The 26,957-nt window shown below is 41.0% G+C and overlaps 1 protein-coding gene across 1 annotated transcript in view; it reads right to left on the bottom strand.

Annotated features, from left to right (window-relative positions):
* Nucleotides 1–26,957, bottom strand: part of cux1a (cut-like homeobox 1a) — a 208,085-nt gene that overhangs the window by 43,252 nt on the left and 137,876 nt on the right. The window contains exons 10-17 of the mRNA XM_071909983.2: nucleotides 25,148–25,196; nucleotides 19,609–19,713; nucleotides 19,071–19,259; nucleotides 15,058–15,116; nucleotides 13,739–13,787; nucleotides 13,535–13,628; nucleotides 8,700–9,476; nucleotides 5,041–5,121 (exon numbers count right to left, since the gene is read on the bottom strand). Of these exons, the coding sequence (XP_071766084.2) occupies nucleotides 5,041–5,121; nucleotides 8,700–9,476; nucleotides 13,535–13,628; nucleotides 13,739–13,787; nucleotides 15,058–15,116; nucleotides 19,071–19,259; nucleotides 19,609–19,713; nucleotides 25,148–25,196 (1,403 nt within the window). The remainder of the gene's footprint in view (nucleotides 1–5,040; nucleotides 5,122–8,699; nucleotides 9,477–13,534; nucleotides 13,629–13,738; nucleotides 13,788–15,057; nucleotides 15,117–19,070; nucleotides 19,260–19,608; nucleotides 19,714–25,147; nucleotides 25,197–26,957) is intronic.

Genomic DNA, 26,957 nt, shown 5'->3' with positions numbered 1-26,957 from the left:
CCAGGGGTTCAGTTTCCTGATTGAAGCAATAGACTGAAATGAAAAAATGTAGCGTGACCGCCCCCCCGGCCAAACTGGTCGTAGCTTATCACAAATTATGTGCTTGTTCTAGCTATTATATGTAGGCCAGTCAGCCTATTGTTTTTGTATGTGTTCTTTACAGTGTATCTTCTGTCTGTCTGACCGTCAAAAAAAAAAAAAAAAAAACTGCTATCCCATGCACAAATGCACAAAACCTTTTCCAAAGTTGAAAACTTAAAAAATTCATTAAAAACCATATCTGCTACAGGTGGAGGATGCAGGCCCATGTAAGAGGAGTCTTTTGCTCACCGCTACCTCATGGAAATTATTAAATTAATCACTCTGTTATTTTCATAAACTGGAAACTTCTTGCACACTGTAAGCCAAATTACACCACACCAGCCTCCAAATACTCTGCAGACCCTCAATATAAAAAATAATAAGGTTTTACATTTTTTTTTTATTTATTTTTTTTTAAATTGAGCCCACAGTGACTCTGCATTGTACACAGACATTTTAACTTTAGGCCCAATATTTGACCAATCTCAATGAAAATTAATTTTTGAACATTTTTTTTTTTATCACCACCTGGATGAGGTGTGTATTTTTTTCAGAATTTTTCAGTTCAAGCAGATTCCACGGCAATGGTGGCAATGTGTCCAAGATTAATGTCCAAGATTTTCTTGGACATTAAGACCACCGGGGACCCCCAAAATGCATCAGGTTTTAAACCCTGCACTCATAGTCATACTGTGAAAAAAACACATGGAATCACTTCCTAGCTGGCTCAATAAATTCATGACTTGCCTATGGCGTCAAAGGTTGTGAGGTCGAGTCCTGGGGAGTGCAACTCTAAGGAGACACTAATAAAGCTATGTAGGCTAGCAGGTTTATGTGAAGCTCCTCCAAGGTTAAAAGACATTATTTGAGCCTAACAGATTTCATTCCTTTTGCAAATATTCCTGTCAAAACCAGAGGCTAACCATTAATTCAATTGCTAAAATGTGAAAATTTTATGTCATAACAGCCCTTTCAAGTTATACTTGGTGTTTTTTTGTGTTTTGTGCCATGCAGTTTTGTGTGAAAACAACCAGCTAGACCTTTCTAAACTACAAAACTCACAGCGGCTGGTGGCCACTGTTATGGCCACTAGCAGCCATCTTGATGGGTAGCTATTATCATTATTATTATTCTGTATTCAGCCCAATAACTCAGGCAGAGATTAGTAACTTTGTTTCTAATTTGGCACATAGTCATGGTGATTCTTAACCAGGACATAAAGAATGGTACTGATCGGCCGTTACTCCATGATATGATATGAGTTATCAGATCGTCAATTAACATTAATTGTGCATGCCTTCACTTAGTTAGTTGAAGTTAGAAGTTATTTAACCTATCATTTAAAAAAAAAAAAAAATGCACAAAAAGTTCAATTGACTGTAAAATCATGATATAGAAATCAATCCACTTGAAATTCTACAGGTTGGTAAGAAACATAATTTAAAAGATGTCTACAAAGCCGCATGTTGATATGTTTTTTTGAAGAAAATACAGCCATTTGAACTTCTGTAATGTTGTGATAGCAAAGACTCTAATACCCACAATGCTTTGCGGGGGAACTCAGTGCATTCTTTGTAATGCTGTGGTAACCTGTTCTTTGCTGCGGCTGAAACCCTTTTGCTTTTGTGCTGGTTTATTATTGCTTTTCTTCTTCTTCTTCTTCTTCTGCTGTTTCGCAAATTACCGTGAGATAGTACGTATAGTAGTAGTAATTTGTTTGCTCAGTGTCTGCCTATGAGAAGCTAAAAGTACATTTCACTTTTGCCATTGTTTTTTCCAAAGGCAGTACAATGTAAGTGCATTAAATTATGTTTCTAAGGTTTACTATTTTGATGTCTTTTACCTTCATTGATGTCTTTTTACCTGCAAAGATACGTTACATTTAGCAAATTTTGCAACTGTTTGTGTTAGCCTTGCAAGCTCACAGCAACTACAATACAGTAACATCAGTATCTTAAAATGCCAACATTACCTTACCTTAGCAATCTCTTTTATTATGTTCTTGGCTATGACTGTCTAACTGATTTTGCTAAACTTGCCATGTTGCATTTTATGGTAATGTTAGCTAACTGCAATGGATGGCGGTCGGATTTGGAAATGTGGAATGTACATCTTATGCAAATTAGCCTTGTCCATTTACCCCTGTGTGACATGAGTGGTGTGTTCCTTTATTAGCCTTCAGCTCATTTAAAATAATTGGTTTTAGTATCACCATGTCCAAAACAAACTTAATAGAGAAATATGACTTGCATGGTTGTAAATGTGTACATATATTTTTCCAACTGTGTAGTTCACTCTTGGCTAGATGAGTTTCTGCAGGTGGCGTTCTTTTCTTTGTCTGTCCAGCCATAGTGGCTAACGCTGCTCATGCTAACTACCCAGTTCTTCTTCTGTTTATTCCAAACAAACTGGAAACTTAAAGGATAAGGCTGGTGTTTTTAAATACATTTCTTATCGTCAACAAATCCTATGAAAATCAACAATGCGTTTGCTCTACTCCCATTATTTTCCGACTTCCCACGTTCCCTTTTTAGCCTTCAAACTGGAAATCATTGGCTCCAATTGTAAGCTAAAAACCTTTAAATACAGCTCAAGACATAGTTTCAATGTTAAAAATCGCTAACTGTTACCATGAAAAGTCAGGCTAGTTATTACCAAATCAAATTCAAATGGGAACAAATTCTTCATTACGACGGGGACTATTTTTGGTGATACGGAACTACTTTCCTGAGATGGAAAACGTGTTTATGGTCGGCTTATTAAGTTGTTTGAGGAAAAAGTCGGCCGGCCCGGTGCATCGTGATGATGAAATATGCTGCCAGAGCAACGGCATGGCTCTGTGACGTGTTTTTAATCATTTTTTTAATACAATGGAGTTCTATGGCTAGTGGGACATGGCTTTATTGGGCATCGGCTACATGGACGAGACTTGTTAGCAAAACAAATTCATTGCTGATTTTGGTATTTTCATAGGATTTGTTGACGGTTGCCTCACTTCCTGTGTGCCAGATGATTTTTCCCAGGAAAGACCTACCAGACAACCGGTGTTTAGAACAGCAAATGGAAAAGCTTTAATGAACTGGCTGTAGGTTTGAACACTATTGTGTTATATCAATCAGTGATAGTCACAAAATGGACATTTCAATGAAAATGTCACAGATTACTACTTCGATACACATATGGCTAAAATTCAAATGGGTTAAGTCGTACTCATTTTTTAATGTGTTTTTTGGAGTGCCATCATTCCCATGTTTTTTTCATGGATTCTTTGGTGAACAGCAGGAGACTCAGCAGGCTATGTAGTTTCTTCTGTAGCTTCAACAAATCAGCCCCTTCTCCCTCCATCTCCCCTGGGGTCAGCTTTACAACACAGTCAATCCTGTTAACACAAGAGGCCACAGCTACTGTACACATGTTCTTCATGAACCAGGAAACCAGAGCAGGGTGCTTCCAGTTCCCTCCCTCCCTGTTTCTAAAATGGGAATATTTGGATGGGCCCCACAAGAAAACAAAGCAGGCTTCAGTAGTGGGAAGCTTAATTGGTGTTAGAGGTTATACATAATGGGGGGAGACGCAGTGGCCTCATGATCCCACTGCCTGGCCTCATGTTGTCCTTAGCCAGCAGTAAGAGTTATTGTGCAAGGTCGCACTCGCTAAAGTGTGTGAAAATAGTGTGTGTGTGAGTGAGTGAGAAAAGGGGGAGCAGCTGGCCATGAAGTTGAAGTAATTTGAGACTGAAACGGGGATGACCCTGCCAAGGGCAAAGACGGCCAAATGTCTGATTGGAGGGGGTGGTTACTGGTGGTACCAGTGAGCTGACCCAGTTTGACCTCTCTCTCTCTCCCTCTCCCTCCCTTTCTCTCTCTCACACACATACACACACACACACATATCATCACTGCTCTGGCAGAACCAGACGCCCAGCTGTTACGCCAAAGAAACAGAACATTACTTTGGCAAGAAGGGTTTTGATCTACCATTTGGATAGGCTGCATACAATTCAAAGCCAAAGTTTCATAATTAAATGGTTGGTAAGGAATTTAAATGCAAACAAGGTAACTAGTGTCACCAGGGGGAATGACCTAATCAAATGAGATCCACTAAAACTCACTATTGCCTGCAATCATGTCAGCTACTCCAAAGTGGTGTCTGGGACTTTTTGGTAAAAAAGAAGAATCTGGTTAGGATCGAGCATCCACTAAGGACCTCCATTTTTCCAAACATGCCAACTGTTTGAAGGCCACCACTGCTGCTGCTCATGAAACTAGGGTTGAATTGCTTTGTATATGTGGCCTGCTGAAGTGCCAAACAGCATGTAGCAACCACACCCAGGCCACTTTCACGACACATGAACCGCTGCATCGGTTTGGGGAAAGTACATAGTTGGGCAAATAAAGGAGCTTTTTAAAGGCTAAATTATACATATGAGGTTTTGCCCTGATGTCAAAGTGGGAGACCGATTGCGTGGATCGGTTTGGACTAGTTTTTACACTGTTTTTTTTCCCTGTTGTTTATTTTACAGATGCACTCTCCCTACTGGCTGAAAGAGTGCACCCTTGCTAACAGTGCTCACCCTTCAACCTCTTCGCTGTGTGTGATTCCATGAAACCTCTAAATCACAGAGACCGATAATCACTTTTTGGTTCAACTATCGATTTTCCTCAGCCTGTGGCTCTCTAATGCATGTTTTGCACCGATATTGTTGCATACCTTCAACCTCAAATCATTCACCTGCATGTGAAATTATCCTGCTATAAAAAGCAATCCTTGGATATTTAATGAAACATCACCGCCATTTGAATGTAAACCCCTTACGATTTTTCAACAAGACTCCAGGCCAGAATTGTCAAACTATGGACAGCGTCTACAGAACATTGGCAACCTTACACAACAGAGTAGCCGAGCTCCAAATAAACACACGTCTAGCTCCAATCACGATAGGGAAGGCAAAGAACAGACCTGGCCTCGAGGAGCCTTCAGAGCTGGTTCTTCGCTTCGGAACCTCCTGTAACACTCTGTTTAGGTTCTGGCCTGGGTTCTCTGTTGGAAAACAAGCGGCGACAGATAAGACAGTAAGCAGTCAGGACCCCTGGACTAGATGGTGGATGGATGGAAGAGCTGATGGATCTCAAAAGACCACTTTGAATCTGTAGCTTAAAGGAAAATACCCCCTTGGATACTCTTACACTATTAGGTATCATCAATCTATGATGTTCAATGCATTCCACGAGTTATTTTGTGATGAAGTGTTTTAATTTACTTTTTTGTTGTATCCGCTTTTCCTCAACCTGCCTCGTCAACGTCTACTTCAGTTAGTGATTTCCTACGTTTCCCAGAATGCCTTTCGACAACACCTGGACACACCTGGGTGTGACCTTATTGCTTTCAATCAACGGAGGGCGTATGAGCTTATAAATATAGCTGGCTAGCCAACTAGTTTGTGAACATTGGGGCGTGTCTATGATCGCGGCTGCACCCCTTATTCATAACACAATATGTCTTGTGGCTGCATTGCATCATGGACTATTGAGGTTACTGCCAGTAGAGAAATTGGTCTCTCTGTCTCTTCTACAATTAATTTCTCTCTGTACGATTGTTAAGCACATTGTAGCTGCGCGGAAAATATCTCAACGTGACGTCATGTTGTTTACGTTTGGCCAGTTATCTAAGGAATAAGAAAAATACAACAAAATGGACCCAGGAATGCAAGGTACATCACCAATAGTTGTTTTTTAACAGTGTTAAAGTGTTTTAGGGTGGATTTTTCCTTTAACAAAGACCTCATATATTTGTTGTCTTAAGGTCTATGTCAAAGAATTACTTAATAGGATACCTTGACATTTTCAACTTTAGTATATTATTTTTGTTTGTAATATGAGGAAGAAGGTTTCTACAATTTTGCAGTTCCCTAAAGGCTTGTGTAAGCATTTCTTATTGAAACTGGTACTGGTATACCCTGCAAACTAACAAGTGAGCTGAGGAACACTAACAATGCTTTTTTTTTTTTTTTATAAAGCAACAATATGTACACTTTTTCCCCAATATTGTGACAAGTGGTCATAAAAAAGACTAAAATTTGAATTGTCAGGGTGCCTTTAAAAGTAAGAAAGAAATCCACGCTACAACACAAGTCACATGTTATTCCTATGATCTTCGATAACTCAATAAGGATTTGTGAACATGAACAACACTCTCCCAAAGCTAGAAAGCTGGGTGCCAAGTCTCTGATCCATGATGTTATGAGGAAACAAAACCTGGAGCTGCTCCACTGATAGTGATTTGGAAACCTACTTTGTGGACTGGAATGTTTGAGCACTTACATCCAAATTCATTTTTCATTGAACTTCTGCCAAGGATTAACTAGAAAATGTCTCGGGATCCGTGTAACATCATGTTACGTACTTTTACTGTGTCCTCAAAGTCAGTCACCTATTCACTGTCAATGGAGAAGTTCTAAGATTGAGATCATGGTTGTCTGGAGAGTCTTGGCTCCCTTGTTTGTAGTTTTGGGAGCAATTTGTTCATGGTCACAAATCAACACTATACCGTCCAAGATCACAGGAACATATTTCAGTTCTGTCTGAGGTGTTGGCAATCTCCATGCGCAGATGTACTTTAACACAATGTCAAAAGCACACTTATTTTTCTGTAAAACAATTATGATAACTCTTCATGACCCAATGGGACTATAAATATGACCAGGTATTTCAGGCTATACCTCCAGAACAGACTGCGACATGAGTGTTAATGTATACAGACATGCTTCCTTCTGTTGGCCAGACCAACTTCTCACAGCAGGCTCTAATCTAAATGTCAAACATGGAAATGTTAACAAAGCTAACAGTCTAACACACAGGGCTAAACTCCTGAGAGCACTCAAGTCAATTTCGTATTTTCTGTAATTCCAACCACCTATCAAACTCCCTCTATTACCCAAAACAGACATTTATAGGAGTTTGGGATAACTGAACCATGCACTGTGGTTTTGGTTGTTAAGAGAACAGAAACAATCATAGCACAACTGTAACATATCTAACTGTAATGCATCCAAGCTGCATTGCTCCTTTTGCCTAACATCTTTTTAACTTCAACGCTTCATCAGACAGATTTGAGGCTGGCTGCCAGACCGGCCTCTTGAAGTGCTTCCAGACAAGAAACAGTAGACACAAGTGTGCATTCTTTTGCTTCATACCCTGCTTAAACACAGAAAAGCTACAAGCTACATGTTTTTTTTGCCCTCGAGCACAGTACTGTTCAGATTATCTGTGCCTGACTGAAGAACTCCAATATTACACGACAAGGACGCCCCAGACTTTGTCCTTGTCCTCTGACACTATGCACACACTGGATTTTTTTTGGAAGGAATTTAGAGTATTCAGTCGACGTATTATACAGTGTAGTTAGTGTATAAACTATTGTAGTGTCAATAAGGAATTTGTGTCATATCCCTCTGAGACACATATACAGGTATGCATTTCAATGAATGGGTTTGAGTGCAGGGTTTGCCATTTGTGGTGCCGCTGGAGCAGGTAAGATGCAAGTGTCTGTTTACAAGATGGACTTTCTAATCACCAGGCCAATGACAACTTCCAAGCTCACAATGTTTCATTCAATCATTCCAGGAGAGTGAAAGGGGACAGGAAGAGAGCTGCAGGAAAGAACAGACACCCAGGGGAGAAGAAAGGAGGATCAGCAAAGTCCTATTGAGTGTAATTATCGGTGAGGAAGCAGTTTGGAAAGGTGGAACGAGCCTTTATGGTGACAAAATCATTTTGATTTCAATTACACTGCAAAGCCTGCCAAAGTCGTTTCCCCATTCAGGTTTTGAAAACAGGGAGAGATCAATCGTACTGAATGCACAAACGTTCAACAAATAGAATCTGCAACTGTTGGGACCCACATGCTATTGACTGCTGCTTGAATGCTGATAAGCCTATTCACACCACTGATGAAAAACCATCTCTCTCCAATCTTACCTCCCACTTGTGAACTCAACAACTCTCTTAGCGGTCCCCAGAGCATGCCTATGAGCCACTTAAGACTGAAAATCAATAGCAAAAGGCAGGCAGCCAGAGAGCAAGTAGTGAGACCTTGAATGGCACACACAAATGCCATTTTGATAGACTGGCTGCTAAAATGCCTCCTTGTGTCATATATTATAGGCTTTTTTTTCTACGATGGCAGGCATGAAGTGATAGTGATAGGAAATGGAATGCACTAAGGAGGCTAATCTGGATGGCATCTTTCACTGGCAACATGACAGGCGGCAGAGTGATAAGGATTGCTGTCCATTCATAAAGGTTAAGGCCATGCCTGTACATTTGAAGGATGGACAGAAAAAAAAATTAACGAGATGATAATTACACATAGATACCTTAACCCTTAACAATAAGGCGTATCCACTAAAGGAGTTAAACTGTGAACATGACCAATACATTCTCCCCTGATGTAAAGCATTCAGAAACTAAATGCAAGCTTTTATCTGCAGAATGGAAAAAAAAATAGATAAAACCTTCCACAAGTTCCCACCTGCAGTCAGATGATCAGGGCTTTTGACTGACCTCACCTTTCCACCCAAAAGACAAAGTGTCCGTTTACCATCCCGAAATGAACCTCACCTCTCTGGCGTCCCTGGATGCTGCGCAGTGCCAGAATGTTCTGTTCGTCGGACAGGAACTGCCTCATCTTGTGGAAGGGCTCCTTACCCCGGATGGTCAGCTTATTCCAGGGCTTGGGCCTGGCCAGGATCTCACTGACTGAACCCTGAGACAGTCCAAGTACATAGTGGCCGAATATCCTCTGGCCGATGTTGTGCTTGATCAGCTGCTCCTTGACCTGGCGTGCGATCTCTGCGGTATCCATGTCCTCACCTTCAGAGATGCTCCCGGCTCCTTCTGACTGGCTGGGAGAAGGCGCCAACCCGTTGACATCCGGGCTTCCTGCTGACGGCTGCTGGGTTTGGGGCTGATGGGGTGGCAGGGGGCTGCCTGACAGAGAGTTCGCTGCGTGGTAGTGCGCTGGAGAGAAGAGCAAGGCAGTGCTGGAGGAGGACACCGAGTCCTGGAGGGCTTTGGAGTAGAAGGTCTGCATGAGCTGGCGATGGAGCAGGGAGTTAAGTGCTATCTTGCCCGCCAGGGGAAAGGCAGTGCTTGCTGATGCCATCGAGGACGGACTGAAAAAGTCCTGGCCGCCCACTATGCCAACTCCTGAAGGCGAGAAGTGGTGCGTGCCGTTGGCAGCGGTGGGGGAGTCCTCAGAGGCACCCTTACTCAAGCCAGAGCGCAGGAGCAGCTGGGAGGGTAGAGGGGGAGAACCCTGCAGGTTGGTGCTCATGTGGTTGGCCAAGAGACGCTGAGGCCCTTCTGGTGACTCTTTGACCTTTCGTCCTGACGCACCTACAAGGTACAGTAAACACAGATCAAATATCACAGGATGGGCAACAACAGCAATTCAAAATAGTCTGGGGGCATTAACCACAAAAGCCCAATCACCCTTACTCTTTAACCTGGAGCTGTGAGGCCAGGAGGACTATGCCTGAGGATCTCGGGCTGGGATTTGCCTCATAGGCAGTTAAAAGATCAGAGATGTAGTTAGACGCCAAACCTTGCTGCGCTTTGAATTTGATCAGTAAAATCTTAAAATCAATTCTAAACTGGATTAATAGCCAGTGAAGGGATGCAAGGATTGGAGTGATGTGATCTCTGCTTTTAGAACCCTGGCAGCTGCGTTTTGTAGCCGATTTAATTTTAGAGATGTTTCTCAATTGCAAAAAACTGGACAACTTCCTTTACTTGTTCATTAGAGTCGAGGAATACACCTAGTATAGTCAACTGACAGCCGTTTTGATTTGAACAAAAATTGGAGAATCTCAGCTTTCAAAAGGTTGCTCCATGACTTTTCATAGACTCAATTTCTATACAAACCACTGATGTAAGATTTTCAAAATCATACAAGGAAATAATATAGTGTAGTCTAATTATATTTACCCTGTTCAATTAATGGCTTGTTCTTGTACACCCCCAAAATTCATTGGCCTTTCTAGTGTTAAAGATTATTAATTTAACATGGTATGTGCTGGAATGTATGCGTGTGGCCCCTGGCTGGTATGGACGCTGAGCCGTGGTGAAGGGAGGCGTCTGGCAGGCATGTCATGAGATATGGACACAGGCAGAAGTGGCTGGCTTACCTGCTATTTGCTCTGTCTGGCATGCCTAACCTACTTTGCTCTCTTCCTGTATCCAAATCCCCTTCAAGCCACCAGTTGCCTCAGTCAGTATTCAGAGTTCTCAGAATTCTGGAGAATTCATCAGAAAAAGGCTCGCTAGACTGAACCTGTCAGCGTATTAGAGAAGTGTACTCAGAAATAGAACATCTTTTTACTCTTTTGAAATTTGAATTATGCAAGGACCTTGAGTCCTAACCGTAGGGTACCATTAGCCAACAACTCAAAATGCAAAAAAACGCCTAATCAAACAGATCATGCAAATAACATCAAGTTATCATGGTAGCACTCATAAACACTTCAAAATGACAAACATACTGTATATTTGCATGAGCAATTCATTAATGGAGTGAGCCTTAACCAAGCAGCCAGTAGGAGACCTGTGATTTGACAGAAACTTGATACACAAAGACAAAATGGGGTACGCATGCAAAAAGAAATGCTTATTTTTGCCGGCTGGCAGGGTCAACCCAGAGCCAATTAGGATGACATTTCCAGAGCGGCGAAGTGCACCGAGTGCTAAAGAGCATAGTGAGGAAGAGAACTGGGCTTCATTAACATACTGGATCACTGTGACCAGGCCAGCAGAAGTCAGCTATGCCCTCTGAACATGGCTGCTCATCACTACCTGTTTGTGTAGCCAGACTCCAATTTCATTGCAATGTGGTTACATGTCTTTTTAAGAAGTTATACAGTGATACCGCATAGAAATTTATATTAAACTAAAGTTATAGAGTGGGCAACATTGTCGTTTTTTCTCATGCTCTCAAGTACCCAGAAGAGACAAATGCTTGTGTTTGCGCTGGAAGGGAGTCAGACTGACAACTGTCCGTGGTGCATTTCTCCTATCAAAATGTTGTGCATATACAGGACACTGTGCAGTCAATTAAGATAAATGTAGCTAAAACACAACAGTACAACCAATCAGGGTTTCTGCAGGTTTCAGAAAGGCTTTTCAAGACCTTTTTAATACTGGAATTAAATCAACGAGACCAAAGACCAAAATAAAAACCAACCTATTTCTGACTGGGCAGGACAACAAGGAAATGAATTGTTATGGGGCATGAAATCTAACTGTGTTTAACACAGATAAGATGCATATTGTACTACTAAACCTGTTTTGTTGTTTAGAAAAGCAGATAGGATGCATATTGGACTACTCACTCTGTTCTGTATTAATCTAAGAATGGACATGCATGGTGGAAAATGACTGGATTTAGAACATTGAAATAATTTTAAGGCCTTAAATTTAGGTAATTTAATATCAGATGTTTAAAGGACCTACAGTATGTGGATTTATCTTCCTGGAGAATTCCTCCATTTGATTCTAAGGATCAGACCCAAGGCAGCAAAGCAGAGCCAAGCTGCACTAGAGTCTTAATGATTTACTGAACCATACAACTCAGACCTATTATGCATTTCAGGCAAGGCATGTTTGCTTTCCCTATTCTTCCTTTTACACCGCCATCCCGACTCAATAGTGGATGTGTTCTGTTCAAGTGAGACTATATTTATCAGAGAGCTCTTTCTCTCCAGAGATATTGTAATTGTTTTTGCTCTGAGTTCAACAGCTCTTCTTCTGCTGTCTGCAATTTGCTGGCAGCATTTCCTGTCTGCCAGCCAGACTTCCCGTCTGCAACCCCTAGAGGCACGCCATTCACAGATGTAGGAACTAAAGAAGTCCAACTGCTTTACAACTTCAATCACCCTGGCACACAGCCTGAACTTTCTTATGATCTAACGGGAACTTTTTTCACCATTTGAACATGGCACTTCTGTATTATCACTGAAGCACTTTTTCCAGTTTGCCAGTATAGTGATGAACTAGAAATTTCTTTTTCATGAATTAATTTTCTTTGCTGCCAGTGAGAGCGTCTGTGTTGGGGTTAGTAGCTGTGTGGGAGGCTGCTTAACGTGGGCGGCGCATGGTTCAAATAACTTGGCATGTCACAGCATGACAGTGATAATGTCTTTGAGCTCAATAGAGGAATAGTAATATCTGCTTTGCTGTGCAGCGCTCAATCAGTGGAAATTAAACATCAGCTTCAGGACAGATGGCATTCCTGTCTCTCTGCTGGTTGTGTTGTGGGTGTTGCGAGTGCTCAGAACGATGTTAGTTCAGTCAGAGACACTTATGTCAAAGGAGTTTGGACAATTTATTGCAAATGGTTATACAGTTGTATTTCGCGGGAAAGGCTCTGCTCTTGAGGATGCTCCCCAATGAATCAAAGCAGTATGTATGACATACTGTGGGGAGCACATTTAACCCCCAAGGCATAGTAGACATACAGTACATCATGCAATATATGAGAACCAAGTGATGGTTGGCAACATACAGGAAGCGGCCAAGTTGAGCGTCAACCCAAACAAGCGCAACATTTTGACAATATGATATTGGCATGATAAAAATTCCTAACATTCATAAAATTCCTAATATTGTTGTTATCAAAGAATAAAGCAGTTGGAGAAAGTGATGTTTGTTACAACTGTTAAGGTAATAACTTCCCATTAACACATAATAACAATTTGCATTTAATAGTGTAATTATCCTGTTATTGTAATTACCTACTATTAATGTAATAACTGTTAACCTGTTAATGTAATCATTTTTACATTGTTGAGTTTTGTTATTGTTTACCATTAACATTAGGGAAGGTTGAAATTTTTGAAATGTAAGCCATTTACAATGATCACCAAACAACTTTTCTGGACATATTCATCCCTTTTTCAGAGCACCATAGTTAATAACCAAATGTGTGAATGGGTGACAGTTGTGTATTAAATTTTGGCTTACATTGTCCTTACATTTTTGAAAACTGAAAATTTAAACTGTCCTACTAATGTAATAAAACCCAATAATGTGAGTGTACTTATTACAGGATTATTACACTATTAGCTGCAAATTGTTATTACCTTAATGGTTCATTGTGCTAATTTGAAGTTATTACAGTAACAGTTGTGCTATCTTAGCTGGTCACAAAAATTTCACATAACATCTTCATTGATTATATCCTGTTCGTTTGTGTGTGTGTGTGTGTGTGTGTGCGTGTGTGTGCATGTGTTTCAGCAAGCTACAAAATCATGTGATTATGCATGAGTGTGTGTACACTTGAATAGAAGCATGAGTCAACTTATGCATGCAAGTGTTTGTACTACTACACTGAGGAATCTGTGTGTGATTGATGTGTGATTGGTGTGTGTGTATGTGTGCGTGTGTGTGTTTAGACTCACCGCTCAGCTCGCTGTTGCTCAGCTGTAAAGATGACCTCTCTGACTGTAGCCTTTGACTCTTCTCCAGCAGCAACACATCCACTGGCTTCAGGTCCTGAGGGAGGAGGTGGCCATTATTAAGGTTTAGGTACTGCAAGAATTCAGAGTCTACATGTTGTTGGCCAAAGGAATATTCTCATTTGTCATTTTTCTCCGTGTCCATACCTGGGCTGAAGAACCGTTTGACGACCCAAACTCCATGGACTTGAGGATGCTGTTGGAGAACAAGAACAAATGTTGAATTACACGACTCACCAAAAGCAAGTGTCTTCTTCTTCTTCCATGTCAGCTACAGCAAAGAAAAACTCCACACAAGTTCCTCGACTCAAGTCAGACCACTGAAATCTGATATTTCAATGAAATCCTTAAACCCTATCAGGCTGGCATTTATAATGGTTATCCAATAATCTCTTTGATGCAAATTGAATTCCCAGTGATATTATCTACAAAAGGAAAAAACTTTCAATGAAAACATTTAGAGTAAAATACACTTTAGGGGTTATTAAGAAAGGAATTCTTGCCTTCAAGACAACAGGCTAGCTTCACAGCTCCCAGCAAACAGCTCTTGGCTGACCATGTGGAGTATGGAAGAACCTATGAAGAGCCCTATTCACCATTGTTAATAACTTCTACTTAGGAATATTTCAGAGAAAGCCAGGTTCCCAAATGAGTGGCGAGACGGCCACAGACTGTTAAATTCCTGGCAACAATCTCTAGCCACGGTCCCTAAACATTAGCACTGCCTCCCAATTAGCTTATCAGCCAACCTTAACTGAGTTAGACTCTTTGATACTGGTTAGAACAGAGATAAGGCACAGATCGACACTAGACAGACAAAGGAGGCAACTGTTTGAAGTCATTTCTGGAACTGTACTAGCTACTTAGTTATACACAAAGAAGTTTCATTTTCCAAGTTATCTCACATGGACAGTAAATTAAGACACAACATGCAAAACGACAGAACTGAGAACTGCTATTGAAGCATTTCACTCTACTAGTAGAGATATTACGGCATGTTGTAACTTACATTTTATGAGAAGAACATCTGATGTGTAACCCTCCAACAATCCTACAGTTCAGCCATAATAATGTCTGTCTCAATACCCCTATACAACTCAATCCCATTGAAAAGCAGCTAAGTCGAATCCAACAGCCTCTTATCCAATCAAAGTGGCTGCTTCTGATAAGCAGAGAGCAGAAGCTAACCAATGAGGTATGGCCTCGACATGTTCCCATTCAAAGACTAAATCTAAAGGTTAATGATGGTCTCGAGGGTGGCTTGGCAGAGCGTGCAAATGTCATTAGTGTGGATCTGTAAAGAGCAGACCTGAGTACCGGCCAACTTTTGTTTTCACCTCCGCCACATCGCAAGTCTGGGGCTGGAAGCTAGGAATGAAATTTGTCCCACTTCATTTGTATGGATTGCTGAACTGGTGCCTGTGGAATGGTGAAGGACTGGTGAGGACATAGGAAAAGTCAATTACCTGAGCTCTTTCTTGACCTCTTCATAGTCTGTCTGTTCTTGGAGCTTCTCCTCCAGTTGCTGTTATTGGAGGAAGACGGACGGTTACATTCAATAGGCATATTCTGGATTAAATGCTTGGGTAGCTGTTGTTTTTAAAGACTATTTTCTGGCATTTACGCTTTTTTGGACAGTTAACAGCAAGGAGAGACAGGAAAGATTGGAGAGAGAGGTAGATGATGTGACAAAGGTTCCAGGCCGGATTTGAATCCAGGAGGTCGCAGTTACATGGTATGTGTCTTAGCCAACTGAGCCACCAGGATGCTCCAGTATATATTTATGAGAGATAATCAAGAAAGCTAATTTTATCAGAGATGTACAGAATGTCTTGTAAACACATGATGTGTTTTGAGTAAAACTATTGGGCTTCATTCACATTCACAACCTGCGTACAATCAGATTTGATCTCAAAGTGTACCTCTGAACGTTTCCAAGAACATTTCGGCATTCGTCTTTTTCTTACCTGAGTTTGTTCTTTGGTACGATCAAAATCTATGTGTGTTTGGAAGCATGCATGAGGGCAGATAGGCTGAAGAGGTTTCTGAAGTTTTATTCTTTAATTCTTCAATTAGAAACCCATGTTAAGCTGACTGACCAAAGTGATTAATTACGATATAAAGACCCATGAGCGTGCAGCCCAACCCGACAATGGTGCATTGGCTGTTATTGGAGCAGCCTTGGGGAAAGAGCACATCTTTAGGGACTGTGCAGATATCCGAGCGCGATGAATGGCTCATGATGCACTTTAGACTACTTAGGGAAATTCGCCTGGATCTCTTCAACACCCTGGAGCCACAACTGAGCAGGAGAACAAAAAGGTCCCAGCCTGTCCAGGTGCTGTCTGCTCTCACCTTCCTGGCCACAGGGACATTCTAGAGGGAAATAGGTGGCCGGGCCGGCGTATCGCAGCCATCTGTCAGCCGCACACTCCCAAATGTGGTGCATGGTCTCATTAAGCAGGCACCAAAATATATCAAATTCCCATACTGACTGATTGAACAGACTCAAACAAAAAAGAGATTTCCATGCTATTGCTGGCCTGCCAAACACAATCAAAGCAATCGGAGCGCCATGTCCCAAACTCTTTCCTTACTGAATTTGCAAACAATAACACTCCATTAACATGCAGTTAATCTGTGACAGCAACCTAAATCTGGCCTGGAGAGAAGGGAGCCACGACTGGTTAAACAGCAGTGTGGTGGTACGCATGGCACATTGGTAAGTGACCTTTTCCACAGACTGAATGGAAGTTAAAATGAGCAGGGTATATCATAGCTAACTAGTTTGTCTCTAGGTGATAGAGGTTACGCCCTGAACACATGGCTGATGACACACCTGACCAACCCTCAGACCCCTCAGGAGCAATCATGTAATTATCATCATACATGCACTCACTCCACCATAGGTGTGCTGAAAGGCTGCTGGATGTGCTTGGACGCTGCAGGCAGTAAGCTCCTGTCAAGAGCTACAGCCAAAATCAACAACATTATTTTATAGGTCTGAGCTTACCATCTGATGGAGATGCTGCTTGAATGAAATTAGTGTCCAACTCCGCTGATGACTGGACACCTAACAGTAGAGTCTCTCCTATTGTTCTCCCTATTCCTTTTGGCCTTTCCTCTACCTGTAGCTAATAAACTGTACATATGTCATGTTAAGTGCTTTTTAGATTTTAACTTTAAGTCAAACCATTTCTTTTTAATTTCATCAAAGGCGCGTGTCTCTGATGTTCCAGCATGGACGGCATCAGTAATTTCTTGCCATGCTTTTTCCCACAGTGCAGCCGAGGGCATCAGGAGCCAAGGTCAGGTCAGGCAGTCAGTCATACATCTATCGCTTCGTGAGATGATGCGCTTTATCAGATGATGCGCTTCATCAGATGGCCTCTAGAGGGCGTGTTTGACTGTGAGATGCAGTGTTTCCCATACAGAGGCATAAAGTCAAAAGTTGGTCAGTGTATAGAAATTGATCTAAATCGATCTCTAATGCGCCTGATCATCACGTCATGTTTGTCATACTCAATCCAACAGAGTCTCCGGTTTGAAAATAAAAGTGAAACTTAACATTCTACAATCTGCTCTAAACTCGCCTGGGATTTGTAGACTGTAACACAGACTTTAACGGTAGGTAACGTTATTATCTTGTGGTATTTAAGTAACGTTAGTGGAATTGTGTTCAAATTTGTTTATTAGGGAAAATACCCCTTGAGATGTCCCATCTCGTTTTCAAGGGGGTCCCGAATTAGGTAATTTAACTGTGCTGTAGTGTTTCAGTTGAACACACGCGCTGTGGGCCTGTACAGGATCTGTGCTTGTTGTCTTGGTTGCTGTCACTCCAGTGCTTACATTTTGAAAAAAGTAAGAAGAATTTAAATTTTGTAAGTAGTAAGTAGTTTTGTGAACAAGGCCCAATGAGTTCTAAATGTGAAGGTGTCAGAAAGTCTGTGGATGTTCCTAACAAATGAGACACACAAGCTAAAATACAATTTGAGAAGCATAAGAGAATTCATAAACAGGTTTCATCTGGTATTTTACAGTGGATTCTCAGTCAAAATGCAGAAAACAACACACGGAAAGAACAAATTTCATCAAGGTTTCTTCAAGACCTTTTTAATGGCAGTTAGAATAAGATGCAAGACACATTTTGTCATTGAAATAAATTAATGTAAAAAATGGGTGAGTGTGGGTCTGCATGAATGGGCTGATTTCTCACAAGAAAATTAGTGCAACATAAAAACACAGCATTTTTAAGACCTCTAAAACGGAACTGAAGATTAAAGACTCTATTTAATAGTATTCGGGGACTTTTAAAGCCTTGAGTTTGGATAATTGAGTCCAGGATATTTTAAGACATCCTGAAGAAGCTGTGCTTGCTCTGTTCAGTCTCCCAGCATCCCTAGAGACATCAGTCAAACCCGAAATATTGGGTTTGTACTGAGGAAACCCCGCTGAGTTCAGTAGAACGACTCTGACATTTATGCAGGCAGCAAGGACATAGTGCTGCAGTGTTAATCAGATGAAGCTGAAGTGTTGTGAGATGTAAAGTAACGGTGCTGGGTACAGCAGTGGGGTGTGTTTGACACATCTGTTGAAAATCTGCTTGGGAAATGGAAATAAAAGAGACAGCACCAGGGGGATTACAAGAGACACCCGCTAGTCTGAAGAATGTGACTGCAACTCTTTAGGTCGGCCAGACTGAGGGGAGAGGCTGCCTTAGCATGCCCTCTTAATCTCTCATTTTTGTTTTTATTTGTATTTGCTCATTCAGCATGCCTACTGGGCTTCTTCTGAAGAGGCAATTCGAGTATTCTGACTGAACTGGCAATTAAAAAAAACTGCGGGTAGCAGGCTAGTAACAGCATTAACTTTTAGTGTTAGTATAATACTATAGTCTGGAGTCTGGAATTACCACCCACCAAGGACAAAATGTTATTAAAATGTGTCTTTGGTGGATAAATCAATTATCAATCAATAATGTCAATAATCACAGTAACTTTTTGAGACGACAATTGAATGCCTGTTTGGACCACAGTACACTCTCTCTGACTGTGACTAAATGTGGTGAATATGACTATGCTGGACATAATGCTTATTGTTTCTGTTGTCATATAATTTAAAAATACCCAAAAAAATCAGCCACAGATCATAATTGGCTGATAGATGTTCTAAATAGATCATCAATGACTGGCTGATCATTGTTTAAACTGCCCAATCCTTTTTCATCTAGCCCACACGTACATGCAATAACTGTGTTTGGATGAAACTATGATTTATTTCCACATGGTTAGGCAGCAATGTCCTGCAGCCATAAGAACAATCTGATAGATTGACATTTTACTGGTTACTGTTTACATGTGCCATTGTTAGTAGAGAGTCCAGCTAAAATTCATCATTTCGATTAGCAATCATATAGAAGAGAAATCTGTAATCAGTAATGGGAACCTCATGGGTGCATGTCTAGCATTGTTGAACTGACCTTGAGTGTGGCCTCCTTGGTGCTGAGCTCCTGCCTCAGCTGGTTAATCTGCGCGGTGGAGGTTTCCCGGATGTTGTCCAGACTGGCCTGCAGTCTCTGAACATCCTCTGCCAGCTGCAGCACCTCCCGCTGCTTGGCGCTCAGCTCCACCTCCAGGTTGGAGCGCGACAGCACCTCCAAGGCTTGCTCCTGTGGATGACATACACACGTCTCTAGCAATCTGATATGGCTGAAACTACCCATACATGAAAAACCAACACCTGTGCCCAGAGAGTGGTTAAAGGTGGATAAGGTATGATTTTTGTGTTCTGTAACACAAAGTAATATTTACTCGCACCTGAAATGATTTTAAGTGCAGCATTGGCCCTTACGCAAACTTGGGGAAAAAAAACGAATCAATACGTATGGAGCTCACTGTATATTCAGGACTTTTTGTGTCATGGCTAACCATATCACTGGAGTTGATAGAAAGCTGTTACAGAAGATCAGTCACTATCTTCAACTAGAGTTCTTGGCTGAAGGCGTGCTGCCAACGTACCATATCTGGAGCTTTCTGGATCTGAGTGGCAAGCTGTAGAGACTTATTAGCAGATGTTAGCTGTTCCTTAAGAGTCTCTGCCTCCCGTTCTGCTGTGTCTGCTCTCTGTGGACAATGGAAAAAGTGAAAAGCAGATCCATGTCAGTTTGATAACCCATAGTTGGCCGTCGAGACATAACATTTAGTGCAGGAAACTAACTTTCTTGTCCATCGGTCACAGTCACAGGATTCACTACTGTATAATTCAGGATTCACTTAATTTTTTAGAAGGGCCTACATTATAGGACCTCCAAATGATAGTTGGATGACTTGCCACAGTGGTGGGTAGAGTAGAAATACCAGCCACAGCCATAATTTACCAGCATTTGGCTGGTGGTAATTTCATGACCTGATTTACAGAATTAGCCTAGCATAAGGGTTCCCAAACTTTTTCATGACAGGATTCACAACAAGAGGTGTATTTTCTACCCATCACACACGTGCACATGGGAAAGTCAATAATTCCTCCCCTTCAAAATACTAAATGATAAAGGATGATAAAGCAACGGAGAACAGGAGGAGTTGAAATCCATCAGTAGGTCCCAATGCATAGTTTGAGGATCACTGGTCTGAAATAACCCATCTAATGTTGCAGCTACTCATTGGCAAACTGTCAAACCAGAGCTGAGCGATAAAATGGTTTATTTTCGATAAAATAATTTTCGGTTGTGTACAAAAACAGAAGGGAAGGACAGCTGCTTATGGTCCTTAGTGTAAAATGGAGTAGAATTACTTACATCCATAGAGCAGGTGCTCTAAGACAATGCATGAAGTCTTTGTAAATTGACTATAAGATGTGGTCAAAAACAGTATTTCCCAGCAAAAAATGTTGTCCTAGGCACTCTGTCTCATTGCAAAACTTAAAATGCCTTTATTTCACATGGCACCAAATGGAACAAACATTGCAGCAACGTGCTGCAGCCTAGTCTGGCCTTCATCAGGGAACAATGCACACGACAATGGCATAAATATAGAGGTACAACTAACAACCTGCCAGCAGATGACCTCAATGGCCATAGGCTTAGGGGTACGGGTTGGGATGCTGAGCTTGACTGCCATAGGATAACTGGGATTGTTTGTGCGTATAGCATGCTCTGCCAGTCTGTCCTGGAGTCTCATCTGGGGCGCAGACAAAGCAACAGTCAATCAGATGGCAAAAATAAGCTTGCACGTTGCTGAAGTACCCACCCACTCACAACAACACGACACGAGTGACCGCGCTTGTTAAATTACCGGAGAAGATAACACAGTTAAGGCTGATTTATGGTAGGGCGCTCGACACCTTTGATAAGTGTCGCTCGACAGAAATGACGTATTTTCAACACAAAAAGTGTCTCTCGAGACTTTCCTTTCATGTCGCGCACCTGGAGAATTTTGTCATGATGCGGACACCGTCACATTTTGTCGTGCAATGTGATTGGGTAGTCACATTGCGTCACACTAACGTCGCCATGGAGATTGTAGTTTTCACTGAACTGAACGTCCTTATTGATATTTTGGTCTGTAACTTTTTCGTCATTGTTTAATTAGTTTAATTAGTTTAGTTTAGCTCGTAGCAAATATGGAGGGTATAGATGAAAGACTGGCAGAACAAGTTATACAGTATTGCCACCTGTATGATTCTTCAATGAAAGAATACAAAGATGCGCAGATGGCATTAACCTCATGGAAAGAGATTGCCGATACCCTGAATATCAGTATGTTGGACTGCAAACGTCGGTGGAAAAATCTACGGGACAGGTAGGCTATGTTTACTATCCCTGCTATCTTTATTGGTCAGACGAAAATGTTACAGTCGGCTAAACAATAACCACTCGGTGGTCGAGAAGATTATTCTGTATCATGGAAGTTTAACGTTGCATAAATTACGAATTAATTATCCGAAGCATAAATTACGTCACGCGGCCCTACCATAAATCAGCCTTTAGTGGTGGTAAGTGGATCCAGTTTAGCAAGATGTAAAAATGAGAAGGCCAGAGAAGGAAGGCAACAGTGACAGCGACCATGAAAAAGCAGTAGCGTCACACAACCTCTGTCATATAGAAATGGTTTGGCAATCTCAAATCTGACAAGCAAAACTCTTAGCAAGAGGGTTATGTCATGCAATAAACAATTGGACCAGGTTAGAATTTGTTGTAACTGTTTATGAATAACAATTGGTCAATTTCAGTTACACTAATGCATACCATTCTCTGTATCATCCAACATAACACAAAGTTAAAATCAGAGTGGCATCATAACGCCTTAGTACATGTTGGTATTTAAATATGCAACCTTTAGATGAATCACATTTCATCTTTATGGAATTATGAAAATGTAACATTTCTTACACTGCTGAGTTATTCTGAAAGTTGGAAGTAATGAGGGCGCGATCTGATATGTTTTTTTTTTCCAAGTACATCCCATGATTATATTATTTTAATACGAATCATCTAATTTGATTAATGTAATCACACAAATCGATGCTATCTTAATATTTGCTAGTTTGTGAAAACAAATGAACTATATTGTGCAAACAGAGGAGGAAGCGAATCCGGAAAAAGGAAACATGCAAATGACCAAGTGGCAACCGACCATCTGAATCAAAACAAACCCTCACCAATAAACAATCCTCAGGGTTTTTTTTAAATCTCAAAAATTTAGACCACAGTGCATGAAAATATCTGACTGTAAATGGCACTACATACAGTCACTGTAAGTTCTCCCTTAATAATGCTGAATATCCATTATATAAATCACATTTTCCAGTCATGGTAGATGAAGTATGCCTAATTTAAGAATTTTAACTCAAAAAAAACATTTTTGACAGCATTATGAATGCTCCTCTCATGCAAACCATTATAGTCAGTGGAAAATAAAGCATCTTTAAACATCAACTTTTAACTTTTAAACTTCCCAAAAAATCCCAAACATTTACATATTGTTCTAATAAAAAATGGCAATTATCAGAATTTTATCTTTAAAAAGGATTTTTTGAGATTATTTTGAATTCTGCCCTCAGGAAGTAAAGTTAAAATGATGCATTTGTAAGCTTTGACAACTTTCACTCTTGGTCATTGTGTGTAATGACCACTAGTCCAGCCGGCGCGATGAATTCAAATTTCTGATTTCTGATCTTTCAAGGTGTTGATTATAGCACATACAATGTGACTTAGGACCCCCCTGCCTGGACTCCTAGAGTGGCTGCTTGTAACCAGATTTTTTTTTTTTTATTACTTTTACAGTAGCAAAGCAGATTGATGTAATGTGGAAATGACTCAGAGCAAACAACAATCATGGTGGCGTTCACTTCCCAGCTTTTAAACAAGCGGATTGCTCCTGTTTTAATTCATTGATGCCATTACGTTTTTTAAGGACTGATGGAATCATTAAATCTAGCTTGCTATGATCCTATTCCTTTTGCCGGCACTGCCATTTTGTTGTCCCGCTCTGTAACACTCATCAAGAGTACGTTTGTCCCGTCTAAGTGACCATCCATTCAGGTATGTCGGACAGTATCTGTCCGCAATAACTACTGGTGGATAGGCTTGCGTCCAGACCACTACGAATCACCATGCAAATTAAAAAAGTGCTAAAGACTGCGATTCATGGGGGCTGGACACCAGGCGAAGAGGTCAGCACTTAAAAAGGAAAACTTGATGCCTTCATGCGGAAGAAGAATGGCGTAACATTTGTACAGAGGCTGAGGAGAGGACGACTGTGTGTAAGGATGAGATGAGTAACTGTCCAAATCTATACACTGACTTTGTTTATTTTTCACAAGTAACCTTCAAGTTCTATGTTGTCAGTGTGTGGTAGCAGCAGTGTTTTTTTTATGTCTAAGGTAAATTTCCCCTCAGGGACTGATAAAAGGTTATTTTATATTCAGGTTATGTTTAATCTTTTGCATTGAAGAATACAAAAAAAATATCTCGAATGGAGTAAGTACACAAGCTTTTCTTTGTTTTGTCTTTGTTGTTGGTGTCAAAGGGAGCTAGAGTTAAGATGAGGTTACTGTAGGTCAGCATATAATGAAATAGGTGCTGCTGTAAAAAGCTTTTCAAGTGAAGGAGAGAACAAAGACACAATTCAGAAGTTGGAGTTGTGATTGTAAACAGCTGCTATTTTTGCTGGGTGAAATGAGATGGGCCTATCTTGACTGGAAAAGAGGACAGATGATGTCATTGAACGACAACAGTCTTTTGACTTGTTTAGGTAAAGCTGCTGCTAAACTTGTCCACTTAGTATGGCCATGTAATGTACAGCTTCTTCATGTTGATCTTCATTCAAACACGTCTGGATCATGCTAGAACTCCCTTAATTGTCTATTGGAAAGTAGGTACAAAGTCAGCTCATAGATCAACTGAAAGCATAAACAAGAAACAACATCAGCGACAACACCACTAAACCATCACTATGTGTGTTTCATTACACATTAAAGGATTCCTGCTGCGAGCCATTGAGAGTAATTAGGCCGCTGCTCATTAACTTGGCTAAGCTGTGGGCTGATATCAAAGGGCTTGGCAAAATGTAAATAATCTCTGTGATGGTGTTTGAGAGGCTGGTGAGTATTGATTGGAAGAGGAGGATCAGAGCTTTAGGATGGGCTAGTTTATTCATACTCTATGGCAGTGGTTCTCAACCATGTGCCATCAAGGCCCGGCAGTCTGCAGGTTTTGATTCTAACCAATAGCAGCTTACTTTACCAATCAGTGACAATCACTGAAATGAGCATCTGCAGTTTTGGTTGGAATGAAAACATGCAGATTTTTGGGTCTCAGTGGTTGACAACCACTGCCCTACTGAGTCATGGCCCTTGTTCTTCTGCTTGCCAGAAGGGCCGGCATCTCCATGTTGAACTGCCATGCCTGAAATGCCTGTGGTAGTAACCTTTATAGACTGATGCTCGTTTTCACTGCCATTGTATTGCAAGATTCTAGTAATTCTTATTCTTCTTTGTCTGTTACAGTGAAAACTGTAGGGTTTCTGCAATAATGGCCCTCAGCCGCCACAGCCAAGTGAGAACTAGCTTAATGCTTAATGCTATGCTGCATTACTACAAAGCCAAGACAGCCGACAATGGTGACCAACTACAGCTGACTGCAATCAAGCTACTAAGTGCTACGCTTGCTGTATGTCAGCAGTAATGTTAGGTAAGTTGTAGTAGTGAGCTATTATTGGTGATTTTATTTTATTTTCCAAAATGTGGCAACAGTTGTTTAGTATGCTTTTGTTTGGAAGTGTTCGGCTTGGTTAATGTTTGTTGGCTGTTTTGGCTTTGTAATAATCTAGATGGCTTATTAACTGTTGTTGGCTAAGGTGACTGAGAACAATTATTATAGAAACTCCACAGTTTTCACTATAACAAACAAAGAACATGGGAATGATAAGAATCAGCTTAATCTAATTCAATGTTCTTCCACGAAGATGCTTTATATTTTAAATTGATGCTCATGGCCCTTGCGTGGTTTTAAGTAAGATAACAAAGTTTAGCTAAAGAAAGACCAGAATGGGGACTCACCTGATTGGCTCGCTCCAGCTCTGACATCACAACCTTAATCTCATCTGCCCTGGAGAAGGAAAATGGGCAAAGCTGAGTCTTGGAACATAACCATCAAGATAGACGTATTCAAAGCAATATCACAGTCTTTGAAGAGTTCATTTCCAAACTGCTATACAAAAAAAGGAGAGAGATGCTGGTTGCGCTCTGATGATCCACTATTAGTGCAGGTGCATGGAATAAAGTGTCAATTGAGGTAACAGGAACGAGGTATATTCTGCACACTGACAAAAAACAAAATGCCTGGGACATTTCAGCTCATTGCTATTTTCAGCACTCTGTGAAGAGCAATGCACATTACCCACAGATATGTTATACAGACAAATGAGGTGGGTGAGTCTCTTGGACTTTCTACTACAACCACCAAGTACATAGATCTCTAAAGCATTCTAAAGTGCCTCATTTGTCTGTATAACATATCTGTGGGTAATGTGTGTTGTTCTTCACAGAGCACTGAAGATAGCAGTGAGCTGGAAGGTCTGCTCTCTAGTCTTTTCTTTTTGCAGAAAGAAAAGTGTTGTTTTGTCAACTAATGAGAAAAGTAACAAGCAACAACAGCATCAGATTCAAGCCAACAGTATTTAATATGCATACTACACGGTGTTACATGCCATATGGTATACAGACATATTACTAGTCTTTCCTACAGGATAAGCGTCTGCCACCAGCAAGTGAGAAAGGTGTCTGTAACCAACGGCAACAGATTCTTTATTACAGTGTGTTTTGTTCATAGGTGTGCTTGCAGGGTTGGGGGTCATCGGCAAGGAAACTATAAAAGAAGGAAGGGTCATTACGTCATGTGACAGCATTCGAATTTTGCATTGGTGCCAGACTTTGGTGCCACTTCTATTGAAGTTAATGGGGCGGGCATTGCAAGTCCCACTATAACCCATCATATCTGTGTTGTTTCACCTTTGACTGAAAAATGCTTCCACAAAATAAAAAAAAACACATTACGTGATGTTGACTGATGTTTTTTATCTAAATGTGCGCATTCGTTTTCCTTGTTATTGGTCTCCAAACAGATCATGGCTCTGTCCAGCAGCTGCATATAGCTCAACTCAAGCCCCTGTTTGGTCCAAGATAGCTACATCATGATACATGACCAAACGGGGCAGGTCCGACCTGTTATCGCTGACCAGACTGCAATTATAACCAGATCAATTTATTAATGGCTCTGATTATAACTGGCTGGACTCAATGATATGGCCTGTCAGAGTTAGGTGAATATCCTTAAGCCAAACTAGGACTTGACCGTATGCTACAATGCCTTACAGTTTGCCTCAGTGATTTACATTTGTACTAGTCATCTAGCCTATGTTATTAGCTAGCACACACATAAGTCATGATGACAATGATTAAGCTAGAGAGGCTGTAACATTTGCTATCACTCACCAACACCGCAGCTCCCTGACTGAAAAAATAAAGCACGTTCTTCAAACCCTGTCTGTTTCTTAACACCTTCACGAGAATTCTTTCTTACTAACGTTAACGGTTTTTAACGGTTTAAAAACCGGACGTCTCAACAGAGGAGATGGCGATCCCATTCACCTCAATGTCGGCCGAACTGAAAGTTTTCACACTTGGCACCAATGTGCGTTCACGCGCTACACAGTGACATAATGACCCTTCCATCTTTTATAGTTTCCTTGGTCATCTGCATTAGAAGACAGTGGGACAAACAAGTTCCTGAATTTTCGTTTTTTGTGCCCACTGTCTTGAACCAGCTTGCTCAGGGTACAAATCTAGTAACACTTTATGCCCATATATA

Source organism: Centroberyx gerrardi, chromosome 11 (genome assembly GCF_048128805.1).
Source record: "Centroberyx gerrardi isolate f3 chromosome 11, fCenGer3.hap1.cur.20231027, whole genome shotgun sequence".
Lineage (NCBI taxonomy): Eukaryota > Metazoa > Chordata > Actinopteri > Beryciformes > Berycidae > Centroberyx > Centroberyx gerrardi.
Note: the sequence above shows the minus strand (reverse complement) of the source record. Positions and strands in the feature narration are given on the sequence as shown.